Source organism: Pungitius pungitius, chromosome 12 (assembly GCF_949316345.1).
Source record: "Pungitius pungitius chromosome 12, fPunPun2.1, whole genome shotgun sequence".
Taxonomy (NCBI): Eukaryota; Metazoa; Chordata; class Actinopteri; order Perciformes; family Gasterosteidae; genus Pungitius; species Pungitius pungitius.
The window spans coordinates 9,907,207-9,929,370 of NC_084911.1; the positions used below are offsets into that span (position 1 = coordinate 9,907,207).

Here is a 22,164-nt window from a genome sequence, read left to right on the forward strand (position 1 = left end):
TGACGCTCTGAGCTTGTTGCCATCAACAAGCGGTTAAAACAAAGCTGAGGAACAGCAGCCTGATGCCGTCTCACCCTCACCCCAAAGGACAGGACTGCCACCTATAGGTGAAAGATACCCCCAGCATGACGAGTGGGGATGTAAATGTCAAGATGCACCATTCAGAATATCCTTCTGTCTTTTACTTAGTTTGGAGGTTTTAAAAAAAGCAACCTCCATAAGCATTCTAGTTTAGTAGTTTAGGAGGTATGGAGCTCTTTGACAAACACAAACGTAGGCTGCATGAGTTTACAAAGGAAAGAGAAAAAGTCATTCTGTCCATCTTCACAACAACGATACATACTCGCGTTGTTTCATTTCCAGCCAAACTGGGACTGATTGTGACATTGCCAACTCTCTTAATTATGACACTAATGTGGTTCATGAAAATACAATATGGCACATTGTGGCTGTGAATAGGCAACTATTATTTATTTCAATGACAGAAGATGCAAACATACAGTAGATACAATATATTACAATTTAAGACCTAAATCTAAACTATGAGTGGGGGAAAAAAAGGCTCTTTGCTCCAGTGAAGACATTAATACAATTGTACATGCTTTCATTCAAGAATGGCCCACAAAGAGAGCGATAACCACCAACTAGTGGCAGCTTGAATGCAAGCTCCTTATCCTCTGGAATAACCTGCTGTTGTTTGTTGCCAGCAACACATTGAATTTGTCCTCCTCAGCAGTGCACACGTCTATTCTTAGCGTTGAGGGGGGGGGACATTGAAGACTTCTTCAAACGCACCTTTTAAGCGTCTTCATTTGTGAAACTCAAAATAGACCCGCCGCAGGACAAATCCTCGGCACCCCCTTCTCGCCGGTGTCAGTTATCTTATGCCTCGGATTTCGATGGAGTGAAACTATAAAAAGGTCACAGGGAGCACCGGGAAGATCACTGCAGTCGACTCGAGTCCCGTCTGTTTCATCTGTAGTCTACAAAGCGGAGACACCAAAGAGGTGAGTTTAAATGGAAATGGGAAAGAGACCCCGGGGATCCACGCAGACAGAGCGCCGGCATCCAGCACCGCTTCAGAAAACTTTTTTACAAAGTGGACTCAATGCTGCAGCATCCAAAGAAGGAGTTTTGCTGTGCTTTTCTTGCGGGGAGCTTCAGCTTCAGCACGAAGCCTTGGATTACTGGTCAGACCTCGCAGCATCTAAAGAGTCGCACTAGGGAACACATGTCGATCGCAGCCTCTTGAAGCGGGAATTGGAAATGCAACACAATACCACTCACAGAGACAAGTGGACTGGCTAATTCGACTTTTGAAATTTCAAATATACACATTTCAATCCTTTCTCATTCCATTCGGAAGCATTGACAGAATGTTTTAATTATCTGTAACGTTTGTGCAAATAGTGCTGCTCTGTTTGTTAGGTTTATTGCCATTGATTTATTGCTCTAAAACTGAATATAGTTAATCAGAATCCACAAGGTCAACAATTATGTGTTGATTAGTCACAATGCGTCCTACTGAAGAATAATAATAATCACCTGTATATGTTTTCTGCAGATCAAAATGGCTTTCGCTAGTGTAGGACTGAAGGATGCCGATGTCGCTAAAGCCCTGGAAGGTTGCAAAGGTGACATTTCAAGTTGCAGAGTTCCAATCGCATGGCCCTCTTGTTTGTAGGGTCGACGTGCTTAAGTAACAACCGGTGTTCATTTCAGACGCCGGCAAATTCAACCACAAGACGTTCTTCCAAGCATGCGGTCTGGCCAGCAAGTCTGCCGAAGAGGTCAAGAAGGCCTTCTTCATCGTTGACCAGGACAAGAGTGGCTTCATTGAGGAGGAGGAGCTGAAGTAAAGGACACTCACCCATTCCTCTGTTCTAAAAAAGACTCTCCACAAATCAGAGGGCCAAACTGTCTTCAAGCCACATACACTTTCTATTCATATCTATTGCTTTCAAATTTATGAAGTATGTCTCAGGCCGATGGGAAGCTGAGGGCCTTGAACTAACCACCGACTGACTCTGTGTCTGCAGGCTGTTCCTGCAGACCTTCAAGGCAGGCGCACGCGCACTGACCGACGCCGAGACCAAGGACTTCCTGAAGGCCGGCGACCTCGATGGCGACGGCATGATTGGCGCTGACGGTACGGAGTCTTTTATACGCAAAGTGTTTAAATGTTCTTTGGATTCGTCTTGCTGTTCATGGACAACGGACGCTAAACTTTGTGTTGTGTTTGTTTTCTGTCTCTGCAGAGTTCATCGCCATGGTTAAAAAATAAAGTGGCAACTGACCAACAAGTGATGCAACAACAAAGCCCACGTCAACCTCCTCCCGTTTTCATCGGAATATAACTCATTTTTTATACATTTGCAAAAGAGATGTTTCCTCTTATGCAACACATTGTCCGAAAATGATGATTGTGAATGTCGCTCGGCTGTGTTCATGTCTTAAATATGAATTTTGCTTACTGTAAAATCTATGATGCACTTTCCAGGTTAAAAAATGGTACAAAAATAATAATAAATATTATTTTGCTGCGGTCTTATTGGGCTTTCATTCCCTGTGTGTGATTTGAGTCTTTTCAATTCATGAACTATATAAAATCAACAGAGAAAATACATTCTCCACCGCTTTCTCTCTCTCTCTCTCTCTCTCTCTCTCTCTCTCTCAATTTGCTTTGTATTACACATAGGGCATGTAAATTAACCAGTACCTTTAATAGGTGATAAAGTAAACAACGAGCAATTTGATGTCGCTTTTTGAATTAACTTTCATTCTGGTGACGTAACAGATTACTTCGTGATATCTGCTCCCCACACACAGTGGATATTAAAAATTTACTTTCTTGTTACTTGTTCTTCTGAGTTTGTATCTCTATGTGGAAATGCACTTATTGTACGTCGCTTTGGATAAAAGCGTCAGCTAAATGACATGTAATGTAATGTAATGTAATATTAGTGTGTACAGTCATGCAGCTCCACCCTGCAGCCAGTAGATGGAGACACGTGCATCAGAAGATGGGACCAATGCACAGGGGCCAAGATGTACGTTTCTGTAAATCATACGGCTAAAAAACTCAAAAGAACAGGAAATAACAATGTGCAATTTGAATAAATAAGCAATAGATAAAAGATATTATAAGAGCAATTTATGTGCTACTATTTGTTAGTGTTTTTAGTCAAGGTAAAATCTGAAGAGGCGTGTCTTTAGTTTTTCTCTGCGGTCCTGATGTCATCATCGGAGAGCTCGTTCCACCATTTAGGAGCAAAAAATAATAATCCCAATGAAGACATGGTGGACAGTTATTGTCTAAAGTATTGATAGTTGAGTTAACAACATTTTGAATAATGAAATTATTTGGGGTTATATTCTAAGAACTATGCATCGAAAATGTTTAAATGTGAGAAACACAATGTTGTATCGACTGTTTCGTAGAGAACACTAAATCAAAGAGTGGACAATGAAAGACACAAGCTGTTATTCAATAATGAAAGACCACAAAATGCTGCCGATGCACGCGTGGACACGCCGTGCGCAGTGCTCGTCATAAACGGCATAGTTTATCATAAGAAAACTTCACTCGAATTCACAAAACAGTTTTTCTACTGATTTCCGATCTCGTTTTCTGTCTTCAGACCTTTTAATAATGTTAAGTGTCTCACCATATTAGTAGCTGACAACAGCCCCTTACCCAAAGTACCAGTAAGAGTCACTGCCCGCACTCACTGGTTCCATGGTGTAATGGTTAGCACTCTGGACTCTGAATCCAGCGATCCGAGTTCAAATCTCGGTGGGACCTGACTTATTGTTTGTTTGTGGGGCTTTAGCGTTACAGTTTACTTGTAATCTCTTCTAACTGGAAGTTCTCCTTCATCAGTCACAGCAGCTGCATTCTGCCTTTTCTGCAAGTGCACACAACTCATAAGTCATAGACAATGAATAACCTTTTTTTCTGTGTGCTACTGCAGTGAACACGCCCCCATGTGGTCAATGACCCCTGCATTTGCCTGCCGGGGGCCATGAATGCCCTCGGAAGAGTCAACCTGAAATGGTCCTTTTTCAACTGGACAAATTAGGCGGACAGTGAAAGAAACAAAGTGAGAAAAAGTGTTTGAACTCCGGTAGAAATGAAGCCAGTGCTTAGCCGTGAGTGACTCAGACTGCTATGCCTATATTCCAATTGTGCAGGTGGAGACCTGGGACATTATGCATCATCAACACTGTCGAGGAGGGATGGGACATTGACAGCAGAGGGTGACCTCGAGTCCCTTAATCAGCACAGTTGACAAAGCAATCTGGCGAGGTTGTCCCCACGTCTGTTTTTAGAGGTTGAGAAGGTTGTGAAACCCCGGCGTCCCTGACATTCAGCGATGAACCGTTCCGTGCATTTTGTGTTATTTTAGTGTCGTTTGCAAAATAATCTGAACTCCATCAGTCGTGAATCTGCGTCTGAGAAACTAGGCATTCTTTTTTTTAAATGTTTATGAATTTTAATATTTTTTAATGTGCATGCAGATGCGGAAAGGTGAAAACAGCAGAATGTCAAGTGTGCATGCCACTGTGTGTCTGGGCGGACCTCTCGGGTGACTCAATAATCTCAAGATGACCCAACATTAACATGAGACACAGGGTCATCTCTGCAGACGAATACACCACGGAAAATGTCGACGTCAGCAGACGTTTTATTTCTCATAACTCACCTCCAATGTAATGAGAGGGGCATGGATGCAGTGGGATGTGGCTCGGATGTGCACGTTTGGGGACTGCTCCCTGAAAAAGGATATCTGCATGAAAGAGTAAGGGTGGGGTAAAGGGGAAGTGGGGGAGGAGGGGGGGGGGGCAGAAACAGCAAGAGAGGGAGAAAGGGCAAGAGATATTGCAGTTGCATTACAGCCTCCCTGCATTTACCGTACTGTATAATTCTAGAGGTGAGAGGAGGAGGGGCGCTGGGATAAGAGGAGGGAGTGGTGGACGGGGAGTGGAAAGGGGCTTTTTTATCTTAATTTGCTATTTCCAAGGGTGCTACAGATGTCCACGGTCCGGCCTCTCTGCCCGGGGGTGTTATAAATAGTAAAGGTTAATTACTTAGCTTGGAAATTGGATCAGGGGCGGGCAGTCAGAATTTGATCCATAGACAGGTAACTCAAGCAATCCCTTTTGTCACGGCAGTGAGACCTATATAAATCGGCCTTGACGTCCAGCATTCACCACATTGCTGACCCCTCTGCTGCATCACCAAACGGCCGAGAACCTCCCAAACGCGGTAAGTTGCTGTGTGGATTCACAGATGACGCTTTGGGTGGGAAGCGGTTGACTTTCATTTGCTTCGAAAGACTTTGCAGATGGGGATTTTCCGGCCGCTGTGTATTCGGAGCGCTTCAGAGGCTGCTGTTTAGATGGCAGATGAAACAACGGCGTGCTAAGATACACTAAAGTTATTTGAACTATTTAAAATCCTCGGACGGGGCTTTATCTCACGGGGAAGACAGATTACTGTACACGGTGACTTTCGTGGCCACTGACTTCTCAGAATGCGGGTTCACGTTTTACTCTCCATCACGGTCAAGTTAGAGGGATGTCTCCCGTACTCGGCTTTGAGTGTTAATAATTAAACATGGTTGTTCATCCTACAGGAATAAAATGTCGCTGTCATCTATCCTTTCGGCCGATGCCATCGACAGTGCTATCAAGGACTGCCAAGGTATCGTCTTCCACCAATATCATTATTGCTTTCTTTGTTCGATCCCTTTTTTCTTCTGTTGTTTAGTTCTACAGTCTCTCTGCAGCAGTTTGCCACGTCAATAGAATCCTTTTTGATATTTGTTATATTTGACAGACAACTGACAGCCAGCAAAGAATGAAAAATAGTGTCATGAAAAGTTATGTACAGTATAACCTGAGATGCAGCTCGTGGCATCCATTGGGACCAAAGCCACGAGCTAAGGATGAACTTCATATGGTCCTGTATCAAACCTGGAGGACCGAGATTAGTACGAATGTGCCATTTAAACCTTTAAAATAAAATTACAGAGTAGGGACCAATTTTCTTTTTCTCCATAATATGCATCTCACGTCACGCTAAATAATACCACATCAGTCATTGTCTTGTTGCCTCTAATTAAACGGAGATTCTTCTCGTGAGGTTTTTCTCATGTGATGGGGGCTTTGCCTTAATCATAGTTTATTGAACCAACGAGTAAATGTTGAAAATCCAGACTCTTTCCGCATCCCCCCTCCAGCTCCGGACTCCTTCTGCCCCAAGAAGTTTTTCCAGTTGTGTGGCCTCACCAAGAAGAGCCCTCAGGACGTGAAGAAGGTTTTTGGGATCCTGGACAATGATGCCAGCGGTTTTATTGAGGAGGAAGAGCTCAAGTGAGTGAGCAGCCAGTTCATTAACGCCGGCCATTTACATTTCGTGCCCAGGATGTAAATGATCCCGCAACGGGAGTAGAGATTAGACGTCACCTTTTTGTGATGTTGCTGCAGGCGAAAGGGTGTGCCCGCTCCATCGTCAGCTCAAACAACTCCACGGGGCCGACGCCGGCCAGAGAGACCAAGAGTGGACGGCCGGCTTCTCGCCGTTATCTCTTAGGCTCCGTGGCTCCGTGGCTGACGCCGCGCGTCCACCTGTTCCCACTAACTCGTGTCTCCCTCCAGGTTTTTCCTCCAGAGGTTTACCCCTGGGGCCCGAGTCCTGACGGACAAGGAGACGAAGGAATTCCTGTGTGCCGTCGATGACGATGGCGACGGCCAGATTGGAGTGGATGGTGAGTGGCCCCTTCGCCTGTTTGATGGGTGACGCCAGACATGGATGTGTGCGTGTGTAACGACCAAAAAAAACGCTTGTACACATTTGAATGAACTTATTTTTTTCCAGAAATGTTGCTCACAGTTATGAATTTCAGTTGTTTGATCAGAGCGCCAGTCGTTATCACACCTTTTCAATTGACCATTTGTGATTATAGATTTTATTTGTTAGACATGGGGTGTTAAGGAAACTTCAGAGCCCAGTGGCACTTACATAACAGGCCGTATCTGTCGTGTTAATACACATGAAATACACAAGTGTCAGAGATGAGGTAAATAGTCAATTTTGTTTCTCTTTCCCCCACAGAGTTCCAGGCCATGGTGTTGTCCTAAACAACTGGACCTCATCGGTCCAAGTCGATCTGACAACCCTCAACCCGCCCCTCCTCCACTTCAAGGGCTCTCTTAGTTTCATTCAATCATTTCCACCTGGTTGGACGAAACCTGTTGGATCTCTTTTTTTCAAGACTCATCCAGATTCACATGATTGTTTCAGGATTTGTTTTTCATATGTTTTAAACATCATAAAGCTGTATTTCCCAAATAACTGTTGCATTTATCCAAATTACTGAGAAAATAAAAGAATAAAATTCAAATTGTGTGGCCATTTTTCCTTTCAACATCTGTGTGTGTTTCTGTATGTCGTCTCAGACGTGGTTTGACACACGGTGGCATGGCAAGAAATGTGCACCCAATGGCAGTCAAGCCAGTGTTGAATCAAGTGTTTAATTAACCTTTAAGTGGCAACCCATCCATCCATCCATACATACCACAAAACAAACACACAAGCAGACACAGCCACAACATTTTGAATCTCCACTAACCAACACAGCAGTACATGAGAATGAATGTCACCAAGTCTGATGTCTATACGAAGTGACAACCCAGAGTTTCTGATCGAGGTGTGCATATACAGTAGAAGTGTGTGCATGTGTGCGCATGTGTGTGTGTGTGTGTGTGTGTATGTGTGTGTAAGAGAGTTTATAGATTCATAGAACTAGCACAGGAAAAAGGCAGAGGAGGTGACCTTGATGACCACTTGAGTGTGACCGCGGCTGGATCAAGTGACACCTGACCTCAGCTGTGTAAGTAAACCCAGCTGAACTTTTGTGTGACTCAGGCAAGAACAACAGCCCCCCCCCCACCCTTCCACACACATACACACACACACACAGACACAGACATCCCAACGGATCCGCAAAAATCAAATATGAGATCAGATGCAGACTCCGTGGAAGCAAACATATTACCATAAATGATCATCAACCCACATCAGTCTTAATGTAAATATATGCACAAGTCTGTATGATACCTGAAAGAAGACACAAACTCTGAGGAAAGTTGTAGATGTGGATGTTCACCTAACATGTACTCCTTTTGTCAGGTTTGCCACGACAGCTCAGGAAAGCTATCATCTGTTATACGGATAAATTAAAGAGAATTTAAGACGGATTCAGACAAACTCTCAGACTCAAAACTGACCATCGAACAGCTGCGCGTCCTTCGAGTAGCTCACAGCTTTTTTATGCTCTGCACTTACAGGAATCATGGGATTAAGATTAATAACTACTTCACTATTTACCCACCTACCAGAGGAGCCAAAATATGGAGTTGCTGCAGTGGTTCCAGCTTTGTGTCATTTTCATTACCTCTATATTACAGGGAGAACCTGACTATTACAGCGGACACCTGCTACTCAGAACCGTGAGTTATACCCTGATATTAAGGTGAGGTCGTATTCCCAGTGCAGGATGTGTACTCGCACCTGCTGCTTGATTCAGATGGTGTGCTATAATAATGATAGTGTACTTAGTCAGGGCCCATACTGCCTGTATTATACATTTCACTGTCACTATGACGTGGTATGAATGTAATGAGGCCATTTCTAGTCATTTGCAATTTAACATGTACAATTTTGTAATTCATATAAAATAGATCTATCATCTCGTGTTTAGAAAGTGCAGCCGTGTGACCAAAGTGTAGAAAAGTGATCAACACAAATTTCAGAATGAAGGAATCCACACTGTCAACAACATGTTGACGGCTGGTCGGCAGCTCGCAACTAACGGCGCCAGCGGCGCAAACAACATCAAAACAGCGGGTCGGCATAATAAGCTGCAATTGCCTGCTTGCACTAGCAGGCACTAAAAGCATGCATGGTTGGGCGATTATGTGACCAAAGTAAGGAAAAGCTTGGATGACAACACACTCACATGGAGGGATAAGTCCTTATCTCGGCAGGTCAACATTGCGTCAGTAAATGTTTACAAAGCTAATAGTTGTTTGCTGGTTTATTAATGCTTTGATTATGTTTAGAGACCATTTAGCGTACACCGTAAAATACATAAGATATAAGTATTCAATAGATCTTAACAAGGTTTTGAAATCATAACCTAAAGACTTTTAGAGACAAAATGTTGTCTGTCGATTTAAAAAACCCTGTTCATTGACAGAAGCCGCATTAGTTTAATCCATATCTGCGGCTATCAGTTTCTGAGCGTCATCTCTGCAGACATGGGGTGGAAGTGAGAAATAACAGGGGGGAGTGGGCAGAGAGAGAGGGGGGCGGAGGGAAGATGGGGGCACCCGGTTGAAAATGGGACAAGGTTGGGAAAGCCAGTGGGTAACACAAGCCACGGGACACACAATGGAGCAGTGACCCCTGCAGGTCAATAGAAGCGAGCGGTCAACAGGAAGGAAACGTGAGCCAACAGGCCGACACTGACTGCTGGATGTGCTGCTGTGGGACGGCAGCATGAGATTATGTGACAAGCAGATTACCTGGACTCAAGAACGGGAGGGAGGGAGACAGAGAGAGAGAGAGAGAGAGAGAGAGAGAGAGAGAGAGACGAGCGCTGTCTGTTTAGCCGCGTTTCTTTCTAGGAAAGCAGCTTTGACAGGCCAATGATGACCAGCAGCCCTGGAGGGCTGACGATATGAGCAAGATGACAAAACAACTTCATGCTCATATTGGAGTGCAGGCTGGACACTGAAGAGGCTTTGATATTCAGCCACAGTAACGTAGCTCCATCATCTATCGAAGGCTAAAACCACAATACAGGTGCAACACACTTTAAAAGTGGAGTCGATGGGAAAATAATCATTCCTACAAAAGTGTAATTTCATGCAGTAGGTCCAAGTACATTTTCTGGGGTTCAGAATCATCCCATTAGAATATATTTTGGACATGGAGTATAATCCTTGCAATATAACCGGTATGCATTCTGCACTGTCTATTTGATCAATGAGGGTGTTGGATCGGTGTGGGCCAGGGAGGATGGACACATGCCTGCTTGTCTCTTCAATAATTGATGTACTTTAGTCATTGTCACCAAAACTCATAACAAGAAAAGAGTGGCAGGCTCACCTTACTGATTAAGTCTGTGTGAAACTTTAATGTGCGCCCCATCTTCAACCGATAACCAACACAAAGCGCTGAAGCAAACGAGGTAAAAAAGGAAGTTGAACCCTCCCTCGCGTGCTGCGTCCCGCGACATACAACCAACACTGATCATATTTTGACCGATTCCACGGTCTTTTTGGAGCCTGGAAGGTCTCAGAGACGTCGCCACCCGATAGTCTGAACGGGGAGGAACGTCGTGAAAGATTTAACTGGAGCTTTAGGATGACTGAATGGGCTTTGTGAGCTCTGTGCAAGAACTCCATCCATAATGCAGGGGATGACAGCACTGCCTCTGTTCGCCAACAAGCATTAGTCCTAAGCCTCTGCCTATGATGTCTGCGTGCAGCTTCCCTTCATTAATGAATGATAGGCTATGCACATATCGATGGCGACCCCTGATACATCAGGACCTTTGTGGAAGGAGATTGAAAAAAATTTCCACCCCGCCTTGAGCGTACTGGTTGTATTTCCCCCTATTCATGTTTTATTCGTACGAGACACAGGTGTGCCACTCAAAGCCACACCCTGCCTAAACCCCCGAACAGCCATCACATGTGCTGACTCACGCTCGGACTGAGTAATGGCTGTCGTGGAGAAGTAGACGGGCACTTTGCTGACTTCTCCAAAAAGAGGAGGCTCGTGGAGGTGAGATGGCGAAACTGCCGAACCGACTGGCTTTGACCTAAGTGGAGGCAAACCTACATGGTAGGAGGGGAGGTTTGTGTCTCGGGGGCCTGGAAAGATGCACACTTCATAAACGGGCGTTACGCTCAGAAGCTCACTTTTTGGTTGTTCATCTTTTAATAGTATGCTTATACAAGTTACATAAACAATGAGTACACACCTTTAATCGCCATGAAGCTGTTCAAATAACCGATAACAACTAGCCTCAAGTATCAACATCGTCCTTTCCCAGCACACGGATGGACAGAATACTCCACATGTCCAGTGACAAGATGGTTCATTCCTCCAGAACTTAATGCACTAAACCTCATCTTAACTGATATTATTATTCAAGTTAATAATATTTAATAACTACACTGAACTTGTGTAACACATACAATGTTTAAGCCTAGTTTAAAGCATTTCATTTGGTTTGGGAGTATTTCTTGACACTAAGCTGTTGCCAGGCAGTCAGCAGAGAAGTTATAAATCCCAGCCAACAAATAGTTTGGCACATAGCCCCTAAAACACCATAATATATTGATTTTTCAAATTAAACAAACCAGATTTAATGTGATGAATTTTAGAGATGTTGATAGGTCTTCGGGCTAAAATAATCTAAGCTAAAACAAATATGAGCGTGGAAACAGTTATTCTATGCAGATAAGTTTATCCAAGGCACCGTAGAAGCTCTATGTGAAGAATTCATTGCATGGGTTCACACACTGTTTATCTAAGGCAGTACCACAGTGAGACTGTAGCTGACAGCACTACAAGGCCTTTGTCACCTATACCCGTGCTTTCCACAGCCTGACAGCACAGACTCCACGTGCGTTGTCCCTACATGATTTAGAGAATTACTGTGAACTGTCAGGTTTCAGCTCCCTCCGTAGTCTCAGTTTCTGTCTCAGGTCTAACTCTGGCCATCAGATCCGATATGATTTGATTCCATCTCGTGTGATTGTATAACACGACAATGAGCTAATTGAGTTGGATCCGTGTTGAGCGTTTCACTGCTGTAGGACTGAAGGAGTCAGATCTAAAGAAAGCCTGTTTGAATCCAAGAGAATACAGTGCTGTTAATGTTAGGGGAGACAAAGAAAAACAAATTCAGATATCAGACAGACTTCACGAGTCAAAAAGCAGAAAACTGTACTCCATATTAACAGCCATGGTAGTAACTGCAGTAATGTTGATCTGAAAAAATTAATTTATATCCCTCCTTATTATCTCTTAGGTGCAAAGGGTGACTATAAGACCGTTAACTAGACAATTCTCATAGTTATACACACACACACTGAGTTGTGCACGTGCAAACTCAAACAAAATCTTTTAACAAAAGTTGCATTCATGCACGTATCTTTCTAACATAAAATGTATCAACGAGGTATTGATTATTTGTGGAATAATTAAAAAGGAGAACTTTTTTATTTTATATTTTAGTAATAACATATACGTTTAATATCATATCATTAAGTTTATGGACTGAACTATTTAAAGCGTAAATATTGAAGGGTTTCATGGGTGGCATGGAAAACTACAAGACTGTGTCCCTGATATTCTTTTATAAAAATGGTCAAAGAAATTCCTGCTCATTTAACGGTTTAGCAAACACATGCTAAAACTGCACCTAACAGAATATTACATAATATCATTGAATCAATCCGCCTTAGTGGGGTGCTTTTTAAGGTCATACATCCGCTCAAACCGCAATCAATTCACAAAGATGGGACGTGAAAGATTACACTGTGGCGCACTCTAGTGCACGTGCGATGAGACGCACGCAGCGGGAAAAGAGCAAATCTGGATTTTTTTAAACACCACTGTGTGAATATTAAAACAATTTAGGAAAACAATCCCTTTAACGCCTAATCCGAAACGAATGCATGCAACTATTCGCCACCATAAATACGTATCGTTATACTTTTGCCCGGATGTGACGTCACCGCGGCCTCTTCCTGTGTGACCGTCGGTGGCCCTCGCTGCTGCTGCCTGTCACCACCGCGGCCCCCACGAGACGCCTGTGTTCGGGGTTTAACTGTAAACGGTTTCGCCGGTGACAATAACTGAGCGCCAACGGTCCGCCGCCATGCCCATGTACCAGGTAAAGCCCGTCAGCGGGAGTCACATGAAGACCGATTTACCGACCTGCATGTACGCCTTACCGAATGTCCACGCGCTTCAGGTAACTCAACTGCATTCATTTTCATCACCAAGGTTGATTTATCTCCATTTTTTATTTTTTGAGCTGTTTACCTTGCATTTACCTTTTTGTATTTTTTTAAAGCTTGTGTTACCTTTAGTTAATATCTGTCGGCTATTCGTTTTCTTTCTGTGTATTAGCATTAGCTTACTTTAGCTTAGCAAAATTCTGTGATGGCTGATGCAACAATTAACGTTAACGTTATATTTGTCTCCACTGTTACGACGTTTAAAGATGAATGTATTCAATTTTATTTATTATGTTTTTAGTCCATCGTTTGCTGGATTTGCTTACACTGCCGTTGATAATAAACCTAAGTGCGCATCAAGATGGCATTTCACAGAAGCCCACTGTTGTTAAAAGCTTGGGTTAAATACAACGGTCTCTTGTGCCTATTGCTATTGAATACCTATTTTTACTCAGTTTACATGTCAGTTCATACTTAAGTTAGTTACCTAACTGTAATTCAAGTCACTCTAACATTAACGTTACTTAACTTAAATACGGTGTTCTAACGTTAGTCTTTAAGGTTATTTCTATTTCTATTTGCTACTAGATTTACAGCTGGGTATTGTTTTTTCTGTTTCTTAAAGTTATTCTACAAATGAAGATGTAATTAATGCATTTTAATGAACATACAACATGATTAATTTTTCAACAAATGCTAACGTTGTATTAAACCACCATAGTAAAATATTTCTTACTCCTAACATAATCAGCAATACTAATACTGTAAATAAAAGTGCTTTGAAACATTTTATTTATTTTATGTATATTTTGCTCATGTTAAATAAATGTGGATAACATTTATAAGTCAGGTTGTTGAATTGGGGTATTTCCACAGTGTGATATTGATATTTTTACGCAGGTATCTGGATACTTTTTGAAACCCTGCAGTGCATTGTTCACTGTTCACTTTCATCTGGAGTGGACTTTGGCATTAATGTTACTCTGCACAACACAATGTGTCAGTACTGAAACCTTAAACGTGGGATATGTCAAATAGTTAAATGTTGGGATTATTCTGCAGTAATATTGAATGCTTACACCGTTAAATTTGGGGCTGCAGCCTAAATGAACAACTTGTGTCCTTCCAGAATGGTGAAGTGGAACCTGCAGTCAAAGCTCTGGAGGCCCGACAGGATGAGATCATGCGGAAGCTGTACGAGCTGAAAGCGGCTGTCGAGGGCCTGGCCAAGACGGTGACCACCCCAGATGCTGATCTGGACCTGACAGTGAGCAGCAGCCTCTCATCCCAAAGCCCCACCTCCACGACCTTCAGAGGCATCACTGACCTGGACACACTTCTGGGAAAGGTGACTATTCTAAAACTAGTGAGCTCCACATCCAGGACACGGCACAGTGTTCACAATGTACGTAGTTATCATATAAAAGGGATGCTCTACGTCAGTGATTCTCAACTGGTGGGTCGCGACCGGTTTTTAATGGGTCCCTGGCCTTTGCATGGGAAAAAAAAAATTAGAATTAAAAAAAAAAAAATCCCAAAATAATTCATCCTGTGATTTTATTTTGAAGGGACTTTTTTAATGGAGCGGAGTGTCGTTTTTGCAGTCCATGTTTTCAGCTGCTGTGCCAGCTTGGGTCAAACCATTCTGATATGGGGGAGATATTGGGTTTTTAGGATAATTAAACATCCTGAATATAAAATGTAAAATTCAGCTTATGAACTTGATTTTGAATACATTTGAGAAGTTGAGAATGTTCCTCGATTTGGGTCACGGCTTGTCATTAAGGGGTGATGGTGGGTCCCGGAGCCAGACCAGTTGAGAACCACTGCTCTGTGTGAAACCGTGCTGACGGAACATCGGTTTCTGTCAAATGTCTTGTACTTAATTTTCTCTGTGGTTGTTTTCCATAGATATTTTCCTGATTCCACCCATCATAACTGTCATTAGAGGTTAATCACACCACGCTAACCCATAAAAGTGGTTTACTTTGGAATTGGTCTTGAAGCACATATGATAGTGTTGACTCATTACAGCCTGTTTGTGCATGCTGGATTGGTCCAGATAGACTAGACACATGGTGAATTACTTCATTTATTTTCAATATTTATCTTTCTTTATGTCACAAGGATCTTGGTGCTCTCCGAGACATCGTCATAAACGCCAACCCGGCGCAGCCTCCACTGACTCTGCTGGTGCTGCACAGTGTGCTGTGTCAGCGATATCGAGTTCTCTCTAGCGTACACGTCCACTCCTCAGCATCCAGTGTGCCGCCACAGCTCCTGTCCTGCCTCGGCCCACGCCATCCAGACAGCTATGCCCGCCAGATGTTCCAGTTGGGCTTCACCCTCATATGGAAAGATGGTAATTTGCGAACTTGGATTAAATGAAAACCGACAGCATGACAATACTAAACCAGTTCCATATGCTACTGCCACTTTGCCTTTTATGAAACAGATGGCCTTCTAGAGGCGGAGTGACTAACAAGGCGCCCCACAATAATGCTGAATAGTTCGGTGTCTAAGTGGTTAGCTTATAAAAAAATACCTTCTGCGCAAGTAATTGCACATAACCAACCACTGAAGTCCAACTTCAAGAATTTTAGGGATGGACTCTGCCTTTTAGTTAAAAATGTCCGTATTTGTGGCATCATGGCGTTCGCACCAGTGGAACGGACAACTACCCCCCTGTCGGCCTGGGGCAAACACTGTTTAGATTACATGAATCGCGGTCATATATAGTTTTTGGAATGCCTTATCTTGTGGTTTGTGTTATCAATAACTGACATATTCATGTATTGATGATGGGTTAAATGCCTTTGCCCTTGATAAAACATGTTTATCCTTTTTGCACATTTCCCAGTCCCCAAACTGCAGATGAAGTTCAGAGTCCAGAACATGTGTCCCATCGAGGGCGAGGCCAACGTGGCGCGATTCCTCTTCAAGCTGCTGTCTCCTTACCCCAGTGACCCCGCTGTGGCCACACTGGTGGACAGCTGGGTGGACACAGCTTTCTTCCAGCTGGCCGAGGGCAGTGCCAAGGAGCGGGCGACTGTCCTGCGGGCCCTTAACGCCGCTCTGGGGCGCAGCCCCTGGCTGGCCGGGCCGGAGTTCTCCCTAGCCGACATTGCCTGCTACTGCTGCGTGCTGCAAAGCGCCTCCGTCTCGTCCGCTCCCACCAACGTTGAGCGCTGGATCAAGGCCTGTGAGAACCTGGGCCACTTCGGCCCTGCCAAGCTACATCTAAAGTGAATGGTGCCGTCACTGGACCAGAAACCAGAAAGGTGTCAAGCAAAGTGAGAGAGAGGCATTAGAATATTTCAATATCCCAGCCATGTCTGGAAACGCCCCCTGATGCTTCCCTCCTTACAGAAACTTATTACCTAACTGACAGACTCAGTAGGAGCATTATGGTTGATGATTAAAGTAACATATTTATCTCTGGCATGTTGCTTTTGTATAATAAAGGGATTCTAAGGCTATTTTTGCGAAGGGTGGGGGGAAGCATGGGAGGACACTAAAGACAACGGCGTGGTGACGGATTAAATCAAAGGTACTGACAGAAGTAACACACTCTGTACACTTTCCACCCACTGTGCCTAACATCCTGTTCTAAATGTGTGGTGACAGGTATTAATAGGTGTTTTCATGGAGAATACTTTGCACCATTGTTTTATTTTAAATCATTAAAACTTCCACTTTGGATCAACCTTTGAGCTGGGGATTATTTGAGTCGATTGTTTAATCAATTTGATTACAAATTTCCTCAAACCAATGCTAAGGCGTAAATGAGTGAAGTTCACCTCTGTGTCCAACAGGTGGCAGGATGTGCATTGTATAGTTTGAAGATAATATAGTATACTCAATAACTTAGTTCCCCTGTACCTCATCCCCCCTTACAACAAGTGGAAGGTATGGAACCACTTGACTAACACAAAAGTAAACGCATCGTAACAATATCTTCTCTCTTTGGCTGTACATTGTAACATTTACAATTCATGAAACATTGTATCTTGCTAATCAACTAGGATTTAAACCCTGTTAGCACCAAGGCCTCAACAAGAGAAAGCACATGATCACTTTACAACAACGTAGTCCTACCATAGAATGCACTCTACTCATTCTATTCACCTCGTGCACAACAGCTCTACGTCCGGTGTCACATCCAATTCCAATGCTTTTTCAAGTTTCACATTGAAATTTAAGTTTTCTAAATGACGCACCAGCCATGATGGAAGGCCTCCCCAGAAACAACCGGATGTAGTTTTATTGAACGTAAAGGAAGCTTCATCAAAGATATGTTTCTGTATTCATGGTTGTGAGTGTTTTGCTTTTTGAATAATTAATGGAAGCTTTTTACTGATACTGATCCATGATTTTTCCGGATAACCTTCCAAACATTTTGCTTTTGAGGCTCATCTGTCAGGGGTCAAAATATCTGGAGCATTGCACAACCAAACGAGCACAGTTGCACTATAAGATAGATGTTCAAGCAAATACCAAGTTAGGAAGTTAGAGTTGATCTCTAAATTGCCAAATGAATTTCTTTGAAGATGCACACTCATTTTTCATCCAAGGCTTTGTGAAACTAGTTTGATACAAATGTAAGCAAAACCAGTTTGTTCACCTGAGTGTGAGCTGCTAAAGAATCTTGTCAAGAACATTTCCCGGCAGCAACATTGAGGGGAACCTTATGAAAATAAAACCCAAGGATCCTGCGTCATGTGAACTCAAACCTTCATCAGGCAAAAGCTCCACACACATAAAGGCTACAGGCTTTCACCCAGGGGGGAAATCCCCTCCTGGTGCACATACGTTTGGATCAATGACTTCCTAAAATACAAACCAGCCTGTTACTGAGCTCCTACAATGGAAAGCATCCACAGCCAGTAAGAGTTGGTTCACATTGTACAATGGTGCTCTCTAAGCACATTGGCAAAGACCTTCAAATATTCAGCCTCTAAAACATATATAAGCTTTATGAGTAATGTTCTTGTTGGATGTCCCTGCATTATGACGTGAACCTTGATGAAGGTGTGAGGACTGGAACGTTGAGATGTTAAGATTTTATAAATCTAATATGAAGAAAACAAAGCACACCTTCAAAAGATACTGAAGAATTCTCATCTTCCAACACGACCATTTTATTAGTCATTCAGCATGTTTCATTTTCCTATTTCTTAACCAGTTGATCACGATGCAATTTTCATTTAAAACCATCCTGCTCCGGTGGGAGCTGCTCGATATCGGTACCGCCTTCCGTCAGCGGCCCATTTTCTGTGTCCTTTGTGAAGCTGTGTTTCCCCTTTATCAGCTGATGTGTCGGGCAGTCTGTCTCTCAAGCAAATCACACTCTGGAGATGTGAGGGACTTTTTCACCGCCAGCCACAGCAGAGGAGTTTCAAACCTTCATCTTAATCTCTCTGGCAGGCAAGGTAAGATATATATATGTACATAAAAAGGTGCATACAAAAGAAGAAAAGGCCAATCCCAGGAGCGTCTCCTATCCTCTCTGGAAGATAGCATCTTCAGACGCGCCGTGCTGTGGGCAGCTTTCGTCTGGACACGTGGCGCCCGAATGCACTTGGTTCTGCTGAACTGCGTCGTCCACACACACACACACACACACACACACACACACACACACACACACACACACACACACACACACACACACACACACACACACACACACACACACACACACACACACACACACACACACACACACACACACACACACACACACACACACACACACACACACACACACACACACACACACACACACACACACACTTCTTCAAAAACGGTGGTCAGTGTGTGTTGATTCACTTCAAATCCAAAACAAAACACATTTGTTTAAAAAAAAAAAAGCAAGACGCAGACACAGAACACCCCCCCCCCCCCCCGCCCCAAAAAGGCTGTTTTCTTGTCTCTTTATATATGATATAAAACATACAGACAGGAGATGCATTCTCATTCAGCATCTGTAGAAAAAAAAAAAAACAGAACTGACAGACCAAAATCCCTTCAGTTAAGCCCGGTGGTTTCTCCGATAGAACGAGGCGTCCGTTGCCGTAGGCGGTTCTCAAATCTCATTGTCCACGATTGTCAATTCATGAATCGTCATCAAGCCATTCAGCGGTCGGGCGGAACATGAGATCATATGCCTATCAACCAAGATAAAGGAAGAATATTAACGGGCTAAATTGTCTATAAATAAAATCCTTTTCTCTTCAGTCGTTAACACCGATCGATCGCGAGGGCACATTTTGCGCGTTCACTCGGCCGGCGCCGCGCACACCGGGCTGTTGTATCTCAGGAGCTGAATGCGTTCAAAGTAGTCGTCGGTCAGGAAGTTCCTCTGCGAGGTCACCAGGTTGCCCTTCTGGCTGAAGAGGCGCTGCACGGGGGCCGTGGACGGCAGCGTGGTGTTGTACTTTAAGAAAAGCTGCTTCACCCTGGGGAAGTCCTGCAGGCACTCCAGGCTCTTCCCCGTCCCTTCGATGTACTTGCGGATCTCCTCCGTCACCCCCCGCTGCTGGATCTGAACCGTGGGCTTGGCCGAGCCGTAGCTGAAGAAGTCGTCCTCGGACTCGATGGTGGACACGTTGCGGCTGGTGTTGGCCTCGGGGATGTTGCCGGGGTCCACCTGGGACGCCTCGGTGGCCAGCAGGGCGCACATCTCCTCCCGGTCCGACGCCGCCATCCACCACAGGCGAAACTGCGGCGTGGTTGCCGTCGCGATTTTGGCCTCCGTGCTGGCGAACAGCTCCTGGAACCTCGCGTCGATGGCCACCACGACGGCGCCGATCACCTCGCCGAAGTAGTTGGCCGAGTCCTTCTGCTCGTTGAGCTTGTTCTTCAGGCTGAGCACGGTCGGGATGACCAAGCCCAGGTAGCACTTCTGCTCCGCCTGGAAGAGCTCGAGCGCAAAGGCGAGCGGGTGGAACACGGCGACGTACTCTTTGAGGAAGGCCATCTCCTCCGGCTGCAGGCGCAGGACCTCCAGGCGGGCGCACAGCTCCGTCAGCTCCCGCTCGGTGAGGGAGACGATCTTCTGCACGGCGCAGTACTCCAAATTCCAGCGGATGACGGCGGGCACGACCAGGGCCATCTTGCCGATCTCCTCCGCCGCCTCCATGCCCACCTGGAGGTGGTGGCACTTGCTCCACAGCGAGTACACCTTGGCCATGGTGCTGTAGTGCAACTGGCACATGGGCCCCTGCGACACCGCCTGCCAGAAGTCCTCGGTGACGATCAGCTCCAGGGTGTGCGAGGCGCAGCGCTGCACGGTGGGCAGGAAGAGCAGCATGTCCTGCTCCGACTCGCCCTCCAGGACGGCGCCCACGTTCTCGTAGAAGCCGATGTCGTCGTCGCTCTCCGGGCCGTCCACGGCGAACTCCTTGAAGGCGCTGACGAAGGGGCTGCCGTTGTCGGTGACCGTGGTCTGCACTTTGCTCTCGATGTTGTACGCCACGTGGATGTCGTGTATCCGCCCGGCGATGGTGTCGTGCGTGATCCGGCCCTGCAGCCGCGCGAACCCCAGGGCGGCGGACTTCCTCTCCAGAGAGTGCCGGTCGATCCAGTGGCAGGTCATGCCGAAGAAGCTCCTGCCGTTGGCCGTCCAGATGTCGGCCGTGGTGCACACGTACTGGACGCCGCCGAGTTTCGCCATGAGCTCCTCGCGCATCTTGGAGAAACCCTGGTCCACCTTTGTGAACAAGGTCACCCGCTCCATGGACTTCAGCCCCTCAGTTAGCCCCGAAATCAGCTTCCTGAAGCCGGGCTGCTCCAGCACGTAAAACGACTGGCAATCTTCCACGATGAAGTTGAAAATCAGCTCGTCGATCTTGGCCTGGGTCATGCATTTGGAGATGATTTCCGCTTTGAGCTTTTTGAGCTGGCAGTGCCTGCTCTCCTCGCCGTTGTGCTCTTCTTTCTTCCTCCCCCGTTTGACATCCGGCCTGGCTTCACAGCCCAAGTGGGTCCTCTGCAGGACGAAACGCCCCCCCGAGGGGGTTTATGTTAGTTGTTGGGAAGTGGGCAGTTTGTGTGTTTTCGCAGGTCCCAGGAGTTTGGAAAGTTTACATGCAAAAAGACAGAATTTCAAATGCCTCTTGTGAAATGATGGCTTTTTGTTCTGGTATAAACATTTTTTACAGCCTCTAGCGCCACGAGTCGGTAATCGACATGCGGCTACAATGTAACGTTATCGAACACAAGGTATTCATTCATTGCCTCTTTCACACATAAACATTAGGGCCACGGGATGCCAGAACGGAGGATTAATGCGCGTTACTCACGTCTAAATGCTTCTTTAGGTTTGACGTGGAGGTTTTCGACGTGGACAGCAGATTAACCCTCGGCAGACATAGATTACACTGGACGATGATATTCTTCCCTTGATCTGCCTTGTACGTGAAATGGTGGCGATAACGCCAAGTATGCATGGCCGATTTGGTCTCGCCGCTGTTGTCATGGGGATCGGCATCCATTTCGGACATTATCCCGACTGTTTTCGACGTCTTGAAATGGAATAAAAGTATCGTAATCCAATTTAGTAATCGTGATTACACGTAAAGTAACGATGGCGGTAGAGAAATCCTCATGAAAAAAGGGGGCAGGCCTTTGTTCAGATGTGGCCCAGTAAACGAACGAGGAGGAGACACCTACGTCACATTTCGGTGACGCGCATGCGCGTCGAGAGTCTGCAACCACCATTGAGAGAACGGCGACGGTGGAGCGAGGCGCATGCGTTTCACACCATCCGGATGATCCAGCCATGACGTCACTGTCGTCTCCTTGTTTACTCGCGTTCACGGAGTACTTTTACCAGCGTGTCCTTTTCCCCTCGCTGGTGCGAGTGGGCGCCACCGCCAGGTCAGCGGAAGAACTGGTTTTAATTGACACGTTGAATTAAAACCACTCCGCCAGGTTTAAATCAATTTAACTAATTTTTTTTTAATAATTCAGCAACGTAGACGTTAGACGTAGAAGGAAAAATATAATAACTCAGAAATGTCTATCACATTTTTGATGTGGCTGGTTTAACAGGCGTCTTTCATTAGATAATTAGATATTCACTATGCTCCTCTGAGTCTGTAATGTGGA

At 45.0% G+C, this 22,164-nt stretch overlaps 4 protein-coding genes and 1 non-coding gene across 6 annotated transcripts; 4 read left to right on the forward strand and 1 right to left on the reverse strand.

Moving 5' to 3' along the window:
* The first annotated feature begins 915 nt into the window (after positions 1 to 915).
* On the forward strand, positions 916 to 2,562 carry LOC119220979 (parvalbumin beta-like). Its single transcript, XM_037477355.2, has 5 exons — positions 916 to 1,007; positions 1,565 to 1,634; positions 1,723 to 1,855; positions 2,040 to 2,149; positions 2,259 to 2,562. Exons 2-5 carry the CDS (start codon positions 1,571 to 1,573, stop codon positions 2,282 to 2,284), a joined length of 333 nt encoding a protein of 110 aa, XP_037333252.1. The 5' UTR covers positions 916 to 1,007; positions 1,565 to 1,570; the 3' UTR covers positions 2,285 to 2,562.
* A 1,171-nt stretch (positions 2,563 to 3,733) lies between these two features.
* trnaq-cug (transfer RNA glutamine (anticodon CUG)) lies at positions 3,734 to 3,805 on the forward strand. Its single transcript has one exon. It is a non-coding gene; the product is annotated as a tRNA-Gln (tRNA).
* Positions 3,806 to 4,934: 1,129 nt separating this feature from the next.
* On the forward strand, positions 4,935 to 7,403 carry pvalb8 (parvalbumin 8). Its single transcript, XM_037477357.2, has 5 exons — positions 4,935 to 5,269; positions 5,640 to 5,707; positions 6,246 to 6,378; positions 6,664 to 6,773; positions 7,121 to 7,403. Exons 2-5 carry the CDS (start codon positions 5,647 to 5,649, stop codon positions 7,144 to 7,146), a joined length of 330 nt encoding a protein of 109 aa, XP_037333254.2. The 5' UTR covers positions 4,935 to 5,269; positions 5,640 to 5,646; the 3' UTR covers positions 7,147 to 7,403.
* A 5,420-nt stretch (positions 7,404 to 12,823) lies between these two features.
* aimp2 (aminoacyl tRNA synthetase complex interacting multifunctional protein 2) lies at positions 12,824 to 16,763 on the forward strand. 2 transcript variants are annotated; one of them, XM_037476737.2, is made up of 4 exons: positions 12,824 to 13,064; positions 14,180 to 14,398; positions 15,178 to 15,412; positions 15,911 to 16,763. In XM_037476737.2, the coding sequence occupies exons 1-4, from the start codon at positions 12,969 to 12,971 to the stop codon at positions 16,297 to 16,299; spliced, it is 939 nt and encodes a 312-aa protein (XP_037332634.2). In that variant the 5' UTR covers positions 12,824 to 12,968; the 3' UTR covers positions 16,300 to 16,763. The 2 variants fall into 2 exon arrangements, with proteins under 2 accessions (XP_037332634.2, XP_037332635.2); XM_037476738.2 differs by having other exon boundaries at positions 12,824 to 12,983.
* A 2,062-nt stretch (positions 16,764 to 18,825) lies between these two features.
* zgc:161969 (uncharacterized protein LOC569044 homolog) lies at positions 18,826 to 21,840 on the reverse strand. Its single transcript, XM_037476736.2, has 2 exons — positions 21,357 to 21,840; positions 18,826 to 21,043 (listed from the first exon to the last, which is right to left on the reverse strand). The coding sequence occupies exons 1-2, from the start codon at positions 21,555 to 21,557 to the stop codon at positions 19,331 to 19,333; spliced, it is 1,914 nt and encodes a 637-aa protein (XP_037332633.1). The 5' UTR covers positions 21,558 to 21,840; the 3' UTR covers positions 18,826 to 19,330.
* Between the last annotated feature and the right edge of the window lie 324 nt (positions 21,841 to 22,164).

Excerpts from the sequence above, each read along its gene's own strand:
- LOC119220979 (XM_037477355.2), top strand. The coding sequence starts at position 1,571 with ATGGCTTTCGCTAGTGTAGGACTGAAGGATGCCGATGTCGCTAAAGCC. Across the intron at positions 1,635-1,722 it reads AGCCCTGGAAGGTTGCAAAG|ACGCCGGCAAATTCAACCAC; the intron begins GTGACATTTCAA and ends TGTTCATTTCAG. Across the intron at positions 1,856-2,039 it reads ATTGAGGAGGAGGAGCTGAA|GCTGTTCCTGCAGACCTTCA; the intron begins GTAAAGGACACT and ends CTGTGTCTGCAG.
- pvalb8 (XM_037477357.2), top strand. The coding sequence starts at position 5,647 with ATGTCGCTGTCATCTATCCTTTCGGCCGATGCCATCGACAGTGCTATC. Across the intron at positions 5,708-6,245 it reads TGCTATCAAGGACTGCCAAG|CTCCGGACTCCTTCTGCCCC; the intron begins GTATCGTCTTCC and ends TCCCCCCTCCAG. Across the intron at positions 6,379-6,663 it reads ATTGAGGAGGAAGAGCTCAA|GTTTTTCCTCCAGAGGTTTA; the intron begins GTGAGTGAGCAG and ends GTCTCCCTCCAG.
- aimp2 (XM_037476737.2), top strand. The coding sequence starts at position 12,969 with ATGCCCATGTACCAGGTAAAGCCCGTCAGCGGGAGTCACATGAAGACC. Across the intron at positions 13,065-14,179 it reads CGAATGTCCACGCGCTTCAG|AATGGTGAAGTGGAACCTGC; the intron begins GTAACTCAACTG and ends GTGTCCTTCCAG. Across the intron at positions 15,413-15,910 it reads CACCCTCATATGGAAAGATG|TCCCCAAACTGCAGATGAAG; the intron begins GTAATTTGCGAA and ends CACATTTCCCAG.
- zgc:161969 (XM_037476736.2), bottom strand. The coding sequence starts at position 21,557 with ATGTCCGAAATGGATGCCGATCCCCATGACAACAGCGGCGAGACCAAA. Across the intron at positions 21,044-21,356 it reads ACCTAAAGAAGCATTTAGAC|AGGACCCACTTGGGCTGTGA; the intron begins GTGAGTAACGCG and ends TTCGTCCTGCAG.